The 18,709-nt window shown below is 37.2% G+C and overlaps 2 protein-coding genes and 1 pseudogene across 3 annotated transcripts; 2 read left to right on the plus strand and 1 right to left on the minus strand.

Moving 5' to 3' along the window:
- Window positions 1-9,327: 9,327 nt before the first annotated feature.
- On the minus strand, window positions 9,328-10,962 carry LOC147514266 (DNA-directed RNA polymerases II, IV and V subunit 3-like). 2 transcript variants are annotated; one of them, XR_015207480.1, is made up of 3 exons: window positions 10,581-10,962; window positions 10,332-10,423; window positions 9,328-9,975 (listed from the first exon to the last, which is right to left on the minus strand). XR_015207480.1 is itself a non-coding variant. In XM_086582104.1 (3 exons), the coding sequence occupies exons 2-3, from the start codon at window positions 10,271-10,273 to the stop codon at window positions 9,703-9,705; spliced, it is 279 nt and encodes a 92-aa protein (XP_086438230.1). In that variant the 5' UTR covers window positions 10,274-10,423; window positions 10,581-10,962; the 3' UTR covers window positions 9,328-9,702. The 2 variants fall into 2 exon arrangements, 1 of the variants encoding a protein (XP_086438230.1); XM_086582104.1 differs by having other exon boundaries at window positions 10,268-10,423.
- A 276-nt stretch (window positions 10,963-11,238) lies between these two features.
- On the plus strand, window positions 11,239-17,325 carry LOC147514267 (phospholipase D delta-like). Its single transcript, XM_086582094.1, is given in 11 exon segments — window positions 11,239-11,788; window positions 11,790-11,922; window positions 11,925-12,596; window positions 12,995-13,111; window positions 13,238-13,432; window positions 13,889-14,155; window positions 14,253-14,321; window positions 14,575-14,722; window positions 14,812-14,960; window positions 15,329-16,873; window positions 16,982-17,325. Coding segments are annotated over 10 exon segments (1,956 nt in total). The 5' UTR covers window positions 11,239-11,657; the 3' UTR covers window positions 15,404-16,873; window positions 16,982-17,325.
- On the plus strand, window positions 15,449-16,584 carry LOC147514268 (SNW/SKI-interacting protein A pseudogene; annotated as a pseudogene).
- Window positions 17,326-18,709: the final 1,384 nt, after the last annotated feature.

An 18,709-nucleotide genomic window follows, 5' to 3' on the forward strand; every position in this document is an offset into this window, starting at 1 on the left:
CAATCTTGTATGTCGTTCATGGGGCGAAATGTGCCAAATATACTGGAAGTGACTCAAATTATAAAAAATATACAACTTCCATAATTTGGTATTGCATAACTTTACAGGATATAACTATTAGTAACATAATGCATAATATAGAGTCATTAAAGACATATCGATCTTGTATGTCGTTCATGGGGCGAAATGTGCCAAATATGCTGGAAGTGACAACATAAGTGGTTTAATCTAACCAGTTTTGGTGAGCTTATTGGAACTAACAACAACTGTTATAGTATGTTACTATTAGTACCATAATGTATTATATATATCCATTAAACACTATGTTATCGATTCTAACATATAGTAGTTTATGTTACTTTTTTGTTGCATTAACTTGTTCGATCACCTGGTTTGTTCTGGTTCTACCATTGCAAATGTGTGGCTAGAAAACGCACGCACCATTAGTTTTGGTACTTCTCGCGCACCATAGATTTAGCAAAATAATATTGAAGAGAGAAAGTGTACGCGAGAGAGTGTCTGATAATAGCCCACATCTAAAATCTCTTCTTTTGCGTACTAGCTCAGCCCTCGAGAGAGAGAAGAAGATGTGTGTGTAAGCTACTCAACCTTGTATGGTTTATAATATATAGAGCATTAAACCTCTTCTTCCCAGAAGAAGATGGCATCTCAAAACTAACAACAACAACAATCATCAAACCAGCACCGTCTCTATCTTCTTGATGCACTATACTGTGAAGAAGAACGTTTGGAAGAAGGAGAAGAGAGTGAGTGTGAGAATAGTAATGTTACTAATGAAACAACAAACCCAACTACTTTCTTATTAGAACAAGACTTGTGTTTGGGAAGATGAAGAGCTTGTGTCACTCTTTTCTAAAGAAAAAGAAACCCATCTTCTCATTAACTCCAGTAACTTCGATATTGACTCAAGTCTTGTTTTAGCTTTTTTGGTGAAGACCCATGAGGAATTCACGGGCTCCATAATTCATTCATTATTTAGAAATTGGTCTAAAAAGCTATTACAGACTTCCAGTTAAGTAGGAAAATCCCTTATTTTTTTATTCCTCACGTCCAGGATTACGTCCTGTATCATTAGATAGGAATCCGAAGATGAAGAGAGAAACAAAGAATATCACCACTGTGTAAACGAAGAGTTTGAGAGTAAGCATTACAAAATCTCCAAGATAAGATCATTTTTGGTAAAAAAGGGAATAGATTATCCATTTTTTATACCGCATATTCTATTTTTACACCAAACCAAGAAATGAAAAAAAAAAAGAGGTTTCTAGAAAAGAAAGGAATTTTCAGAAATTGTAAAAAGACTCTTTCGGTATGAAAATTATCTTTCATAGCACAATTAGTTATTGTGGGGACCCTATATAGGGTCCTTGTTCACTGGAAGTAGAAGGTCAGAATGAGGAAATGGGGTGATCCAAACGCGCTATCCAAGAATTACCTTGTTTAAATTGATGTAAGACTTGTATGATCTTATCAATTTATTGTTAGAATATTTTTTTTTTATAAATCATAAATGTTTGTAAGACAGTATTAAATATCTCATCGAAAACTTACAGCAGCTTGCCAAACAAAGGCTAAGAGAAAAAAGAACAGGTATGACTGGCATAACATCTATGATTGGATTGAAAAAAGCGTAAACCTCGGGGAATTTGGCAAATAAAAAATTACTCGAATAAAGTATAGAATTAAGATAGATACAGATCAAACAAAAAATATTAAGCATAACAAATATTTCATTCTTGGAGATAATTGTATTTTGATTGAGTTTTCGATATAAGCTAAAAATGAAAAAAGGCAAAAAAATTCTTCTTTTTCTTTGACTAACCCAATAAAAAATCCTTCAATTCTCAAACAAAATAGAAGGAATCATACTTTCATACAATATCTTAATTGAATTATATGTAATGATCAATAAATTAAGTTTAATTTTACAACTACACGTGTCAAATCGTTGCAACAATCGAATGGATTCCATAGATATTTGGGCGGGAATTGACGAACAGCCAATACCTATATTAGTGTTTATTAGTGTTGAATAGAAATATAAATGGGGCGTGGCCAAGCGGTAAGGCAACGGGTTTTGGTCCCGCGACTCAAAGGTTCGAATCCTTCCGTCCCAGAGCCGTCCAATTTTATCAGAATAAGGATTGTTCTATTTAAATTAAATCTGTTTAAGAATCTAATGTTTAACAGCCCCTTGTTTCCTTTCTAATTTCGAATGATTCATAAAAGAATTATTTCTTTTACTCTCTTTCTCACAAACCTAATCGAGTATCGATGACATTACAGAATCCATTTGTGATCCGGGTAGGATAGGAATATTGATCAATGTATAATTGAAAAAGAAAAAAGGATACGGTACTAATTCTATGTCGATGGTCGATGCTTAATTCTAAACAGGAGGGAGTTCTCGTCTTGGTACTAATTTAATTACATCACTGGGATTACGCCCCAAAAACCTGTTTGGGTTAAAATAAAAATAGGAACAAAACAAGTAAAAAAATATGAATCATTTTGTCTTTTCACTTAGACAAGATTGTACAGCGTACCAAAAGAGGGCTTTTTGACTCGTGAGCCCCATAAAATTTTTCAGTTCACTATGGATTAGGAAATTTTTCATCATTCTCCTTGTATTCGAAAAAGAAAAGGGTTTGATCTTTTATGATTGGTCGTCTTGAACAATCTGTTGACGATGCGTATTGAAAGAAGAACTCGTTTCTTTGTGTTCTTTATAAATATAAATTTTTTAATTCATAAAATAAAATATGGAGTTAATAAAATTTAATCTTTGTTGATACTTCTCAAGATAAATGTAAATATAAACATATATTACATTACATATATATATATATTATATAAATAAAGTATGTATTATTATGTACCTATTGAGCCAATGATTATTCATGATTCCATATTGAATCAATTCCATACCGGTTCCAAATTAGAGGAATGTTATGGTAAAACTTCATTTAAAACGATGTGGTAGAAAACAACGTGCGACTTGAAGGACATGATCGGTTGTGGATTCTTACATCCGCCATTTTTTTTTTATAGGAATTATGAGGTGCTCTTGGCTCGACATAGTTTGTTCTGTTCTACTGCAACCCCCATTTGGGTTATGAGTTAAAATAAATAGTACACGATGGAGCTCGAGCAGAAAAGAGAAATTTATTTCTCAGAGGTAAGGATCTAGGGTTAATGTCAATCAATAAGTTGGAACAACTTCGTAAGCATATCTTCGATATAAAAATTGAAAAGATTCAATTCCAACAAGATCTCCTTTTGGGTTTGAAACTTTTGTTGGAATTGGGAAACCTATTTCGATCAAAAGTGTATCACACAGGAATCAATGGTTCATATGATTCTTCGATAGTAAAGAAATCACAAAGGGTATGTTGCTGCCATTTTGAAATGATTAAGGATCACCGAAGTAATGTCTAAACCCAATGATTCAAAACAAAGATAAACGATCCCGGAACAAGAAAACACCATTTTCAATTGTCTTAACAACATAATTTGAGTAGAAAAAGGAATGGAATAAAAAAAATGGATTCTAATTCTAAATGAGACAAAAAATTGGTTAGAGACAATTCAATAAATGAAATGCCAAGGACTCAGAATTTTCCTTTGAATTCTTTGAGAATTATCCAACTTGAGTTATAAATAAAGTATGAATCTTATGAATCTAATTATTATTTTTTTTTCAGGAAGAGGAAGGAAGAAGAAAAAAAATAATAGTTTAATTGAATTGATCGTTTTATGAATCTATTTGCCACTATATATACTATAACATAGACATTAATTAGAATCATTCTTTCTCGAGCCGTACGAGGAGAAAGCCTCCTATACGTTTCGAAGGGGGGGATTTTTCATCTATTTCTATCCCAATGAGCCATCTATCGAATCGTTGCAATTGATGTTCGATCCCGAAGAGAAGGAAGAGATCTTCGGAAGGTGGGTTTTTACGATCCGATAAAAAATCAAACTTATTTAAATGTTCCCGCTATTCTATATTTCCTTGAAAAAGGCGCTCAACCTACCGGAACTGTTCATGATATTTCAAAGAAGGCAGAGGTATTTCATGAACTTCGCGTTAATCACACGAAATTAATGAAATAAAAAAGAAAAAAAATGATATGCAATATGAGAGGCAATGTGAGAGGGGTAGAAAAAAATCGAGTAAATAGATGAACTAACAGAATCTATAAAATTATGGGATTGTCCTCAATCGGGTGGTTTTTGGTGAGACTTGACTAAAATAAAGGGGTAGAGCTTGCTTATTGTATCTTTAGGGATATTGAATAAACCCGAGATTTTCTTCTTCTTTATTTATTTTCTACATCTACACTTTTTTTATTATATTTATAGGTTGTCTATGAAGTGCCAATCCCACACAAGTCCTTATTTTTATTATTTTTTTGTGCTCTCAACGTTCATATTGACAATATTGTATTGAACAAATATAATTGATCGTGGATAAATGGATCCATTTATCCACGCCCTATAAGTTTTTTTTACTTTACTTCATGTAAGTGACGCGTTCCTTGGATTCCATTGACACAACACAAGAAGTTTGTTCTGAATAAAAAAAAACGTAAAATTTTTAATTAAACTAAAAGAACAAGGGCAACCCATAAATTTTTATGTTCATAATCGACTATAAAAAAATTTTTTTTTTTTATGGGCAATCCAATTTCTTTTTTTACGATCGTATCTACACACCATAATTCAAACTTTGGGTTGCTAACTCAACGGTAGAGTACTCGGCTTTTAAGTGCAACTAGAATCTTTTACACATTTGGATGAAGCAACGGATTCGTCTATACCATTGGTAGAGTTTGTAAGACCACGGACCGATCCCGAGAGAGAACGAATGGAAAAAAAAAAGATGTCGTATCAATGAATAACTCTAAGATAAGAGTACTTAATCCTTACGAGATTGGTACAAAATCTTATTTGGGTTCTTAGAGCGTTACAAAAAAATAAATTTATGGTTGGATCGAGTGAATAAATGGATAGAGCCGAAAGGCTCAAATTAAATTAGTTAAGTAGGAAACTCCTTATGCCATGCCCATTTTGCAAGTTTATGAGCAGAAACATTACATGTTCTGGGAGTAAATCCAAACAAAAGAGTATTTAAACTACTTGAAACAGAAGAAACATATAGCAGAGCTTGGTTCAAGGTCCAGGAGGATGTTTCCGCTATGTGTCCACAAGCTTGGATTACAGTTTTGGCATCACCTTCCAAAATGGCTTCCTTCCATTGCTTCTGCATTGCAAACTTTACTGCTAACTCTACTGCAAGAACTTCTGCTTCACCAGGAGAAGTGACTTTGCTGACCATTCCTCCCAAAAGAAAACCTTCACTATTCCTGCCAACCATATCTAAACAGGCATGAGAACTCTATCTATTAAAGCTAGCATCAAAGTTTTGTTTCCCCCATCCAGGGGGTGGCTTTATCCAACTCAAATCAGAAGTCATAGGATTAGTATCATCATCTTCCATGATATATGGTATATCATTTTCTTCAGAGAAAGCTCGATTCCAATCCTGATAAGAAGAATAAGCTTGATGCAAAACTGACTGTTGACTAGGCATAGCTCCTTGAAATCTTTTCTTGTTTCTGGCTTGCCATATAGCATCCAAGATGGCATAGAAAAGCATAGAAGGATTAAAGAAACCTATATCAGGGGGTTCCTTTAAATTTAGGAAGAAGGATAACCAGTTTATCTCATCAAAATCTTTCACTTCAGTTCTAAGACCATAGCTAGATAAAAACCATATTCCTCTAGACCATGAACACATGAAGAAAAGATGGTATAGATCCTCTGAAGTATTGTTACAAAAACAACACATGGGGTCAATATTTAAGTGGTGAGCCACAAGGACTTCACCCGTAGGAAGGATGTTATGAGAAGCCTTCCATATAAAATTCTGAACTCTCAAAAGGACTTTGAGCTTCCAAATCTGAGAAAATATCTTGGGATTGAAACCACTGGAAGAGGCGTTTGATGCCTTATTCCTAATGGTGATGGCTGTCTGATAGGCTGACTTCACTGTAAAATTGCCCTTTTTAGTGAATTGCCATATAAGGTTATCGGGGAGATTTGGTCTTGCTTTAATGGATATGATGACACTTTTTATAGGTGGAGGCAGACGTTCGAGAAAAGCTATATTCCAATCTCCATCAGGGAGAAAGGCATCCCAAACAGTCACAATTGAATAATTAATGCTCTCTACCCAATGCTTCAGAGGCTTATACTCTCCCAAGAAGAGCACCCATGGATCATTCCAAAAACTTATAGCACTTCCATTGCCGACTTGCCATGCCATACCTGTGGCCACTATTTCCTTAGCCTTAGAGATGCTACTGAACATGAAAGAAGAATTAGAAGGTCTAGAAGTATCATCTGACATGGGCCTAAGAAATTTCCCATATTTGGCTCGCATCAGTTTTGTCCACAAACAATCCTCTCATGTTAATACCTTCCAATACATTGCATCAGTTGAGATGGTATACTTGGTTTTCCCCTGGATAATTTGAGAATAACTATTCTTAGGACTACGTAAAGTGGGGCGGGGAGGCAGAGGAGGGGAAGCATTGAGATTGGAACATGAACATTTTTCAGGAAATTAATCATTCTAGTACTATCTTGAATAACTGAACGTACTTAAGAGGGTCTGGGATTGTAATTACTGAAATTTCAGGACTACTTAAGAGTAGTGAGGATGCTCATCTTTCAGGCGAGTAACACATGAGCGTTTGTTAGGATTAGCCATTCTAGTATTACTATTTACCCTGGCTAAACATACCTGATAGTCTCCGATGTCGTCGCTTTTGACAGTATATAGGATGGAAAGTCTTATTAGCTCTGGGAGACTGCAGCTCGTGTTATTCGTGTATAAGTAATTCTTCAGTTTTAAACTTGCAGTATGTACTGCGTAGTTCGTACCGGCAGTGCTCTTGAAGTATTATGTCCTAGTTTTTGTTTTTCTGTTGGTTAACTTTCCTTTTCTAGTTAAGAAACCATTTGTTAGGAGTTGGGACTATATGTACATATCAAAGTGTAGCTCTCTGCTGTCCAGACTCCACTTACCTTAGCGGGATTGAGTTAAGCATTAACGCCCCCACCAAATCATGTTACGTGGGAAATGTTATAGTGAATCCAACATATAGATGGTGGGATCCTCCATAAGAAGTGGTGCTTGTAGTCACTTGATTACGTATCTAAAATTGGTCAGAACCGAAGAGTAATGTCAATATTTCTACAGATTCTAAAGAATTTTCAGCTACATGATCTATTGGATGTTAAGTCTCCCAGTACTGTGAATGTTGTAAAGGTCAAAACGTCCATAGCTCAATTAAAGAAATTTCGATGTAGCGTGTTGTGGTGGAGCGTTCATAGTTCCAAATTTCAGAAGCATACTTACGCGTTCAACACAGTGAGTGTTGGTCACTTGGTATTTCTAGTTGTTTAAAAGATGCATGAAACGTTACTTTTTGTTTTTTGCAACAGCTGTAAAAGTCCAAAGTATACATCAGAGATCACTTCATTAGTCTGTCTGGCCTGCAAGAAACTTGAAACATATCATCCGTATGGTAGTATGTACTTACTAGTTACTGCTGCACTGTGCATTTTTTGATAGGATTGCTTAGCAGCTAGTCCAGCTACCTCTGTAGTAACGCACCTAAAATAACGGTGCTGGCTTGCTGCTGCTGCTGTTGTCATTTCAACAATGTTATGCCTAAGATAGTAAGATGTCAAAACAATTCAACCATGGTACATTAACAACTACCCCGTCCTACATTGTCTCAGATTTTTTTGATAATCATGCATGCCAAATCTACAAAGAAAATCTATCCCCATCACATCCATCAGTCCAAATTCATCACTGGCAGTTGACTCACTAGTTCTCCCAGTTGTAGGTCTTGTAGGGTACTCTGATCATATAACCTAAATACCGGCTATCCCTACTTTTTTTGCTCATACTGGATATGTACGATCAATATACATCAAAAAAACAATATTATGGCAGATATTGATATTTCAAATATTTAAAGGGAGGACAGTCAGAAATGCTTAGCTTTGATACCTCAGAAAAAACATTGAAGAAGACAGTGGGCATATTAAATATGACATATATAAATAAGGGGATGTTGCAAAACGGGGAAGAGTGGTCCTAAACAAAGAGTTAAGAGTGGGGTGTTGACGAAGATGAGCCTCTTCTGATGTCTGTTTGGGTAAACAGATAAAGCTAAGTAAGCCTAAGAAGGTGCCCTAGATCAGAAGATAAAGACAATAGCAGTATTAGGTGAGCCCAGGGAGTTTTGTCGAAGTCCCAAATCTGTGAAATTTGGCAGCTCATCCTACATGCATGTTTCCTTTGCATGCACAGAAGATTTGAGGCCTCTACTGGTCAGTTGAGGGACCATTTCTCGGGAAGGAATGTTAAAAAGCAACTCATCATAAGAGAGTGGCAAGCATACCACTAGCTAAAACCAAACCACTTCTTGGCTTCGTAAGTCGCCCAGTAGATTAAATCTAATAGTTCCACATTCACTGAACTTGAGAGAAAACTTAGTTTCTAAATTGGTATAAAAAGGAGCATCATTCTTGTAAACGATATCTGAAAACGCGGCCATAATGGGCAGTCCAGCAAAAAAACTCATAATCTACTCAAAACTAACGTTGGCTCAACTAGTTTTTTTTAGTAACTCCACCAATCCACTCGCAGAACTCAACAGCTACTTCTAAGAAATTACTTGAACTCCAGGTTGCACAACACAATCAGCAAGATGAAAATATCCCCCCACCCTAAGAATCCACAAGGCCCTCACCAAAAAAAATAACTACACAAGGCCATTACCATAAATATTTACACAATACCCTTGAGTAAAAAATTAAGAAAGCTAGGGCCGCCAACGAAAGCTAAAGCAACCAGCATTTCCAGAAGCTTAATGTTACTATTAGAAGCCCATAACCAAGTGGAAATTCATGTTATCTAAAGCGGGGATGTATAGCCAAAGTATTAAAATAAAAATGTTTTGGCAAAAAGGGGTGCTTATTTATGTTCTTTCTAAACCTTAATTTGGAGCATCTATATCAAATGAACAAATAAGAGTGTAGTAACATGTGACATGCCTGAATAATGATGATATACAAATTTTAAGGACAAGATGTAAATGAACTCCAAAATAAAATCGAACTAATGTAACAAAAAAGATGACACCTAATATTTAAGGAAGACTATAAAGAAAATGGGGAAAGGCAAATAAAAAGGGCTAGGCAATAGGGAAAAAGAAAAAGAAGACCAAAATCCTGAACAGATTAACTCCAAAATATAACAAAAGTTTACACAGGCAGAATACATGTGCAGGAGCGCATTCATCCAAAAGATAACTACTCATTTTGAGCCCAAGCACCATGTCAGAATAGTTAGGAGTAACAACATCTACATTAAGTAGTTCAAGCCTAGAACTTAAACGTAGGACATGGAGTGCGTTAGTAACAAGTAACAACATCTACATTCAGTAGTTCAAGCCTAGAACTTAAACTTAGGACATGGAGTGCGTTAGTGGCTAATGTAGCAAGCTTATCAAATGGTTGTATTGCCTAACAACAAAATTCCCAAAAATAGAAAACATGCCTCCATATGTGCGTGAATCCAATCATGCCAACTGATTATCCTCCCCGCATATGTGATCCCAGTTCACCGAACTGATCATCAGCTTCCACAGTATCATCGAACAAGCGAACTGCATCTAACTTTTGCTTCAGGACATCTATTGCATTGATCATTAGCTGAGAAGCTTTGATAGGACCAGTAGATTCAACAGTGAAGATAAAGCTGTCCTCTTTGGCTTCTATCTCCACAAGACCTGGTTTCCCCATTGCTTCTGCTTTCTTAATGACTTCTTCATCATATGTATACGCCTCAGCGTCAACCACCATGACCTGAAAACAGATATTAGAGCCCTCTACTATGACACCAAAGAATAGGAAGTAAACACTACTACAACACGAAAAACAAGTGATAGTTAGAGGCACGGCACATAAACATATATACATATTGATTCAAGTAAACCAGCTTGTATATTATTTCATCTGGTTGTTTTACACAATGCACACTACTTCACTGCATCTCTCCGTAAGAAAAAGCTTTCATTATTTCTCCACTAGTAAAATTTTGAGCATTTTCAGTTGATAGCCATGTTAAAACTTGGAAACCATTGAAGTTCAGAAGCACCTCCATAGATAATTGTTAAGTTTTCTTATGCACACAGGACAGTACACATTCAAACAAGACATGCCTCTGGGTAGAACGGAAAGTGAACAGGTCCATGTGCCAAATCTCATATGGCTAGTCAATGGATAAGATGTTTTTTGCTCCTTCCATCTCTCTCTAATTACACCAACAAACAAAAAATTAAACCAAAATAAAATATTATCAGGCAAGAGTGGTCTCAATTTGAAGGAAAAAATAAACCTTAAATTAATGTACTATTCCCGAGTTACTATAAAATTAGATATATATAGATTAAAAAGGAAGGAAAACTTACGAGGAGATATGGAATTTGAAGGTTAAATTTCTGTCCGGGTCGGTTCTATATTTGCAACTTGGGTAGGCCCAAAGCTTATCCTAATTGTGTTCGTATTTATACTGTATTGTCAATGGAAAAACGACCAGCACTGGGGAAGAAGAGCAAGAGAAAGGAATGGACTTTGGATTTGCAACCGATGATCAGTACAATGTCTATGACAGAGGTGAAGAAGGTTGGGAGTGGAGGGACCATGAAAGCAATGTGTGTGAGATGTTCATGATAAAAGGGGTCGTTGATGTGAACGAGTTTTGGTATGCACTAATGTTTTAGAGGGGACTGTAGCTCTTTGTAATCTGGAAATGCCTGTCATGGGGATTAAGGAGAAAGTGAGTATAGAAAGGTGATTACAGGTTTAGTTTAGTCTACAGTCTACACTACTCAATTCTTCATTTCTCTTAAATGATTTAAGTGGGAAAAAAAGAACTCAACATTTTCAACTGGAGATTATGTGTAACAATATTTCTATTGAGCTATGGTCATACATTTTGTTAATTTCGTTTTCAGTTGCACAAACAAATGAATTAAAGGGCGAGTGAAGCACTCCACCACCAACCAAATGGCGTGACCTTTTCGCTTCTTCTATATATGTCTATAACCAGAACCACAGGTTCGTTCTTGATCGTCCTTCGTCCTTTTTTTCCAGGCCTCGTAAATAAATCTTGAGTAGTAATATGGTCATATGGAATAAAGTCTTTGATGCACCATTCATTCAAACAATTATTTAGTTGCCGCTGTGGCCAGTGGCAAAGATCTTTGCCACCCATTACTTACTTGAGAGCAAATCGGGTTTGCTAGATCATTGGTTTTTAAGTGTTGCATGATTGGGGTGGTGTTGCGGGTTTTCCCTTTTTCCTTTTAGTTACTTTTTGCAATTACTTGTTAAGGTTCTAGTGCGTCATTCTCTTAGTTCTGGAATTTCGCAAGTTCATCTATTCATTTGTCTTAGTGGCGGGGAACGTAAGTTGTTATTCCCTATGCTGTTATTGTTAGATTGCGCGCATTTTTATTAAGATTCTGGCCAGTTCTTCAGATTACATGGAACAAACTGTGCTCAAACAAACCGAGGTTGCTGAGAAGCTAGTCTTCTTGCACAGTGATCTGGACTTGTGGATATTGGAAGCGAAATCTCTTCCGAATATGGATTTAGTTTCTGAGAGGATGAGCAGATGGATGTTTTACAATGTTTGGCACTTGTCCATCTCCTTTCAAGAGGAAACCTAGGCATAAGGGTGGGCATAACATAATAACTAGTGACCCTTATGTGTCAGTGTGCTTGGCAGGGGCAACAGTAGCTCGAACTAGCTTAGAGTGATTTCCAACTGTGAGAATCTATCATGGGATGAAAACTTTTGCATTCCGGTGGCTCACCCCGTCTCGAAGTTGGAGTTACAGGTTAAGGATAATGATGTTCTCGGGGTCGAACTTATTGGAGTGGTGGACATACCAATTGAGAAAATTCTAGGTGGGAACACAGTAAACGGTTGGTTCCCTGTTGTTGGTCCTTATGGCAATCCCTTGAAACCCTACCCTGAACTGCATCTATCTCTCAAGTTTAGGCCAGTTGCTGAAAACCCTTTGTATAAAGATGGTGTTGGAGCTGGGCCAGATTACTCAGGAGTGCCAAACTCATACTTCCCACTTCGTAAAGGAGGGAGTGTGACCCTTTATCAAGATGCTCACGTGCCAAATCAGATGCTACCGGAGATACTACTAGATGGGGGTGAGGTTTTTCAGCAAGGTAAATGCTGGGAAGACATCTGTCATGCGATTTTGGAAGCTCACCATTTGATTTATATAGTTGGCTGGTCCGTGAACCATACTGTAAAGCTGGTAAGAGAGCCAACAAAACCATTGCCCACTGGAGGAGAACTATCCCTTGGCGAATTGTTAAAGTTCAAGTCGCAAGAAGGAGTCCGTGTTGCTATGATGATTTGGGATGACAAAACCTCACATGATAACTTTCTTTTCAAAACAGTAATAATCTGTCACATTACCTTGAACATTGTTTTGTGGAGGTTCATTGCTTTATCAAATGCTATAGAACTGTTCATGTATAGTCATGGCTGTTGCAAGAAGTTCAACTTTTTATTTTTTATTTTCACTGATCGTTACCTTTTTGAGAATTTGGGTTTAAGTATCTTCTGATGTTTATTTGAAGTTTTCCTTTTTTACAAAATGGTTAAATTTCAAAATCCCGTCAACGTGCTTTTCTTTCTCTCACACGAATATAAAAATGTCTTACCACAGCTGCCTATGTTTGTCCATGAAGTTGAATAAGTTGTTTATACAATTAGGAAAACAGGGGAAGTTAAAGCACTGTGTTGAATCTTCTTGACGTCTATACATGTTTGATAGATGTAGTTTTAATGCAGGAAGGTGTTATGCAAACTCACGATGAAGAGACTCGCAAGTTCTTCAGACACTCAAGTCTCCATTGTGTACTCTCTCCGCGTTATGCCAGCAATAAACTTAGAATTTTTAAGCAACAGGTGGAGATATTATTTGAGGAGCAAAATGTTATTAATAGCTACAAGGACAATAACTTTATAATGCATTTTGATTATCTTAGATTACTAGCATTACTAATTAGTCTTGGAGTGAACCTTCCAATCCAGGTTGTTGGGACACTCTTTACACACCATCAGAAGTGTATTCTTGTTGATACCCAGGCATCTAGAAATAATCGAAAAATAACTGCTTTCATTGGTGGCCTTGATCTCTGTGATGGTCACTATGACACCCCTGAACATCGGCTCTTTTGCGATCTTGACAGTGTCTTTGCGAATGATTTTCACAATCCAACATTTCCTGTAAGTGCTGATAATCTTACAAAATAAAAGTTATTTTGCACCATCGCTTCTCACTTTAAAGAAATTTCTTCATATCACTTTGCTTTAATATCTGACTTTTCACTTATTGGCCAAATGGTGCAGTATGAATATAGTTTTATCCTTTTCATAGACGTTTGTAGTAAAGCAATCTACCAATTTTAGTAATGCTTCTTCTTACAAGAGAAAGTGCTGCTTGTATAAGCTTTTATCAGCTCACATTATATCTGTGATGTTAGTAAATGACGCTACTCTGATAGTTTAAATAGGAGTTTATTCCACACCTTTTGTGTTTTACTCTCTCACTGTGTATCTACTTTCTTGTGCTTGTGTTTTGTTCATGAACAGAAAGAATAGTTTTATAGATCATTTCTCAAAAGGAAAATATTTCTGTTTTAGTATGTATTTAGCTGTTAAGTTTCCTGATAACGTTTTTAGTCTCGGGTCAGAGGTCCAAGACAACCCTGGCATGATTTACACTGCAGAATCGATGGCCCTGCTGCACATGACATACTAACCAATTTTGAACAAAGATGGAGAAAAGCTACAAAATGGAAAGATATCGGGATCAAGAAAGTCACACGCTGGTACGATGATGCGTTGATAAACTTAGATCGGATGTCATGGATACTTACTCCTGCTGCTTCTAATGATGAGAATGTGCGTGTTTCCAAAGAAGGAGATCCCGAAAACTGGCATGTGCAGGTAAGAATGAAGATGTATGTAGTTCTTGATTTAAAAAAAAAAGGAACGTCATTGTTCTTCTGTTCCATATGAACAAATAATCGGTACCTTCTTCTAGGTGTTTGGCTCATTTGATTCCGGATCTGTTAAGGGATTCCCAAAAGTAGTGAAGGAAGCTGAAAAGCAGGTGAGTTACAGTTGGACATTATATTGCATCTCTGTTCTTTGAATTCAGTATCCATGCTCAATTATACTTGTCTCGACTTATGCATCAACAGTATCTCCCATTTTGTGTCAGCCAATGTGAAACGTTATGATTATGGCAGTTATTCTGAAAATATTTTTAGTTGCCTGTTTGTATTTTTGGCAGTTGTTTATGATTATGGCTGTTGTTCTTTTCTTTATAAATATTTTTAGTTAGTTTGTATTTTTGTTTGCAGAATCTCATGTGTGGAAAGAACTTGAAAATTGACAGGAGCATGCATGCTGCATATGTGAAAGCAATAAGATCGGCCCAACATTTCATATATATTGAAAACCAGTATTTCCTCGAATCTTCTTATTACTGGCCATCCTACAAAAATGCAGGTTTATAGATCGTTGTCTGTTTGTTACTTCACCACCAAAATATTTCTGCTAATTGCTTTGCCAAATTACATAAAGAATGTTTTAAGCAGGTGCTGATAATTTAGTGCCCATGGAGTTGGCCTTGAAAATTGCCAGCAAAATCAGGGAAAACAAGTGTTTTTCAGTTTATGTTGTAATCCCAATGTGGCCTGAAGGCGTCCCAACAAGCGCTTCCATGCAAGAAATTCTTTTTTGGCAGGTTGGGCTTTTCTGTTCCCATAATTTCTTGCTATAGTTTCGTGTTTTTAGGACTTCTGCTGACTTTAGTGTGTCTCTGCCTCATGTATCCAACATACCACTACCTTATTTTATATTGAAGTATTAAACTTATGGCTATGGTGGGTTTAAAAGTGGCTTGAGTTCACAATCACAAGGGCCAACTCGGTTTGTGGATCAGATTTTTGCCCATGTGTAAAAATTACAGGACTGACAAATGATGTCATGGAAAAACTACTTTTTATACAAGCAGATATTCACCATAAGTAGAATTTTGCAACCCAAATTACGTCGGGGCTGGACCTGCCATTCTAAAATTAAATTCGAACTGAGCTTATATTTAATGTTCAGCTCATGGCTGCACAACCAAAGAATGTTCCTTCACAGTCGACAGATTCCAAGTTTATTAAGTACCAGCCGTCATAGCAGTCTGCTGCGTTTAATTCTGGGGCTAAGCAGAGGATTATTAGGATGGTTGAGATGCCTGTGGATCCCCTTGAGCCACCAAAGTTCAAGCATAAGAGAGTACCCAAGGCGTCTGGTTCACCTGTGCCGGTTATGCAGTCTCCTCCTCGTCCTGTGACAGTGAAAGACCAGCAGGATTGGAAGATTCCACCTTGTATATCGAATTGGAAGAATCCTAAAGGTTATACTATTCCATTGGATAAGCGTCTGGCTGCGGATGGGAGAGGTTTGCAGGAAGTTCAGATTAATGATAACTTTGCAAAGTTGTCTGAATCTTTGTATGTTACTGAACAAAAGGCAAGAGAAGCTGTTGCAATGAGGTCAAAGGTTCAGAAGGAAATGTTTATGAAGGAGAAGGATAGGAAGGAACAGGAATTGCAGGCAGTGGCACAGAAAGCTCGATCTGAAAGGACTGGAGGAAGTGGTCCCCCTCCCTCTTCCACCATCACTGTTGATAGGAGCATGATGGATGGTGATGACATGAGGATAGACCATGAACGGGTGAAAGAAAGAGAGAGGGAGCCTCCGAAGGAGTCAAGGGATGACAGGGAAGAGCGCTTAGGGCATGAAAAGATTCGTGAAGAGAGGGGAAGGGAAAGAAGGTTGGGGGCCAAGGATGCGGCAATGGGGAAGAAGAGCAAGATTACGAGGGATAGGGATAGAGGTATCAGTGAGAAGGTTGCACTTGGGATGGCTAATACTGGAGCAGGGCGTGGTGGCGAGGTCATGTATGACCAGAGGTTGTTCAACCAAGAGAAAGGAATGAACTCTTGATTTGCAACCGATGATCAGTACAATGTCTATGATAAGGGCTGTTTACTGCACAATCTACTCTTTCTAGCCTTGACAAGCCAACGAGAGACACAGACACTGATACGTATGGAGGTGCAGATGAGCAGTTGGAAAAGGTTATTAAGACGGACCGGTTTAAGCCGGATAAGGGCATTGCAGGTGCTAATGAAAGAGCAGGTCCAAGAGACAAGTCGGTTGAGTTTGAGAAGCAGGTTGAGGAAGCTGATCCATTCGGTTTGGATCACTTCTTGACAGAGGTGAAGAAGGGCAAGAAACCAATGGACAAGGTTGGGAGTGGAGGGACCATGAAAGCAAGTGCTGGGTCTTCAATGTGTGTGAGATGGTCATGATGGAGGATCTGGCAGGACTCGCATCGGGTTTGAAAGGGGTCGTTGATGTGAATGAGTTTTTGTGATGGTGTGTGGTGGTGGTGTGTGTAGTGACTGGTGGTGACTGCAGTGTGTGGTGGTGACTGGTGGTGGTATGTGGACTGGTGTGTGTCGCGTGTGTGGACTGGTTTGGAATATATGGTAGTGGGTGGACTGGTAGTGACTAGTGTGTGTGGTGGTGACTGGTGGTGTGGTGGTGACTGCTGCGTTGTTGCTGCTGCTACTTCCAGGTGCTGCTGCTCCAGCTAGGGTAAACTTTTGTGTCATCTTCTCTGTACTATAGCCGCATGCAGTAACATGTTTGCTTTCATTTCAGAATGTTTCATTCTCATAGTAATAGTGCTTTCAATTGTTTCAGCTCTCTCGGTAAGATGTAACATTATGGTGAATGCCTAACTGAAGTGGCACAAAGAGTTTTGTTCACTGTGATTTACCAGCACATTGTCCTGCATCCCTTTCGCGACGAGCTGAGGAAGGGTTGGCCACTGTCTTTGATGTACTCACGTGATGACACTTCACTCAAGCAAGTTGATGTATATGTCTGTTCATTTTTATTTATTTTGGTATCGTTACTTATATAAAACTGGAAGATGGATGAAAGGATTCTACAAATTGTTTCTAGGAACAATTCTTCTGTAAGTCTGAAGTGAACTTCCAGATGTTACAAATAAAGTATTGCGTCTATATATTTTAACTTATATATGGTATACTCTCAAATATAAGTTTACTACCTCCCTAGTCCCTAATCTGGAGATGTATAACCCCACCAATGGTACGGTAAAAATCAATGAAGAAATAATAACTTTAATTCTTGAGATTCTTCATGCACAATTGAGTTTGAAAACTAAAAAAATATATTTTCAAAAAATATAAAATTTTATTTGCCGCGAGAAAAAAACTATACAAACAAACACTGACAAAATTGGCAAATGTCATTTGGCAAGATGATGAAATTTTTGCAAACAAACATTGGCAAACTGAAATTTTCTCACTAGAAATTTACTTGGCAAATGTTTAGTGGGAAAACGCTAACAAATCTAATATTTTCCAATTAGAGATTTGCAAAAACTGTTGCAGAACAAGGTGTGATAGATTTATGTTATTATACCTTAGTGTTTGTTATTTTTTTTCCCAATAATATACCCTAGTGTTTGGAAGAATGGGTTGGCTAGTAAGGTATGCTACGATCAATAGATAATGCGAGGATCAAATTTTTCGTGAGGTTGTCCTGTTCAAAAAAAACATTAATGTGAATATTCGAACCTTCTCCAATATGTTAGAATTGTTATATAAAATCAACGGCGAAAACCTGTTGCATTTATCGTTGAAACCTGTTGGACTGTTGGAAAGATTTCTGATTTTCGGATTAGATGATCTCTATAATCCTGTACCACTTCCAACAATCAATAAAATTCAGTTACCAAACACAAAAAGGTGCTTCCATGTACAAGTACATAGTTTGTATGCTTAGAGTTACCGATTGGTGCTGTAGCCACATTTTTAAATTGGGTTAACTAGTATTACCCCCCTACTAGATGAGCCAATTAGGATTTCTCCCCCACTAGATGGGAAATTAGGGTCTCCTCCCTACATACATACAAAAAAAAAGTCAAAGTGAGTTGACCGAAATTTTTTTGTGTGTATTTAGGGGGGAGACCCTAATTTCCCATCTAGTATGGGGAAACCTAATTGGCTCATCTCATCTAGTGGGGTAATACTAGTTCACCCTTTTAAATTTGTATGTGGATAGAATGGAGTGTTGGGGAGAAACTATACCAATCGATCCCCACTACACAGATAATTTGTACTTAAACTCAACTACTTCTCCAAACAAATTCTAAATATTCATTACAACCAATCTAACATGCCCAATTCTCTAAACAACTATTAACAACAGATAATAATGCAAAGAAGTAAAAGCATACCACAACACAAAGATATACAGCGGTTCGGCCAATAGTGTCTAGTTCTACAAGAGTTAATCATTTTATAAAGTGGGAAAGAAGGTTACAATCACTTATTTCAGTCTCTCACCTTACTAGATCACTCCTCTCTCTTTACAGGTTTTTCTCTTTGCAAAGGTTAT

The sequence above is a fragment of the Coptis chinensis genome, chromosome 2 (genome assembly GCF_015680905.1).
Source record: "Coptis chinensis isolate HL-2020 chromosome 2, ASM1568090v1, whole genome shotgun sequence".
NCBI lineage: Eukaryota > Viridiplantae > Streptophyta > Magnoliopsida > Ranunculales > Ranunculaceae > Coptis > Coptis chinensis.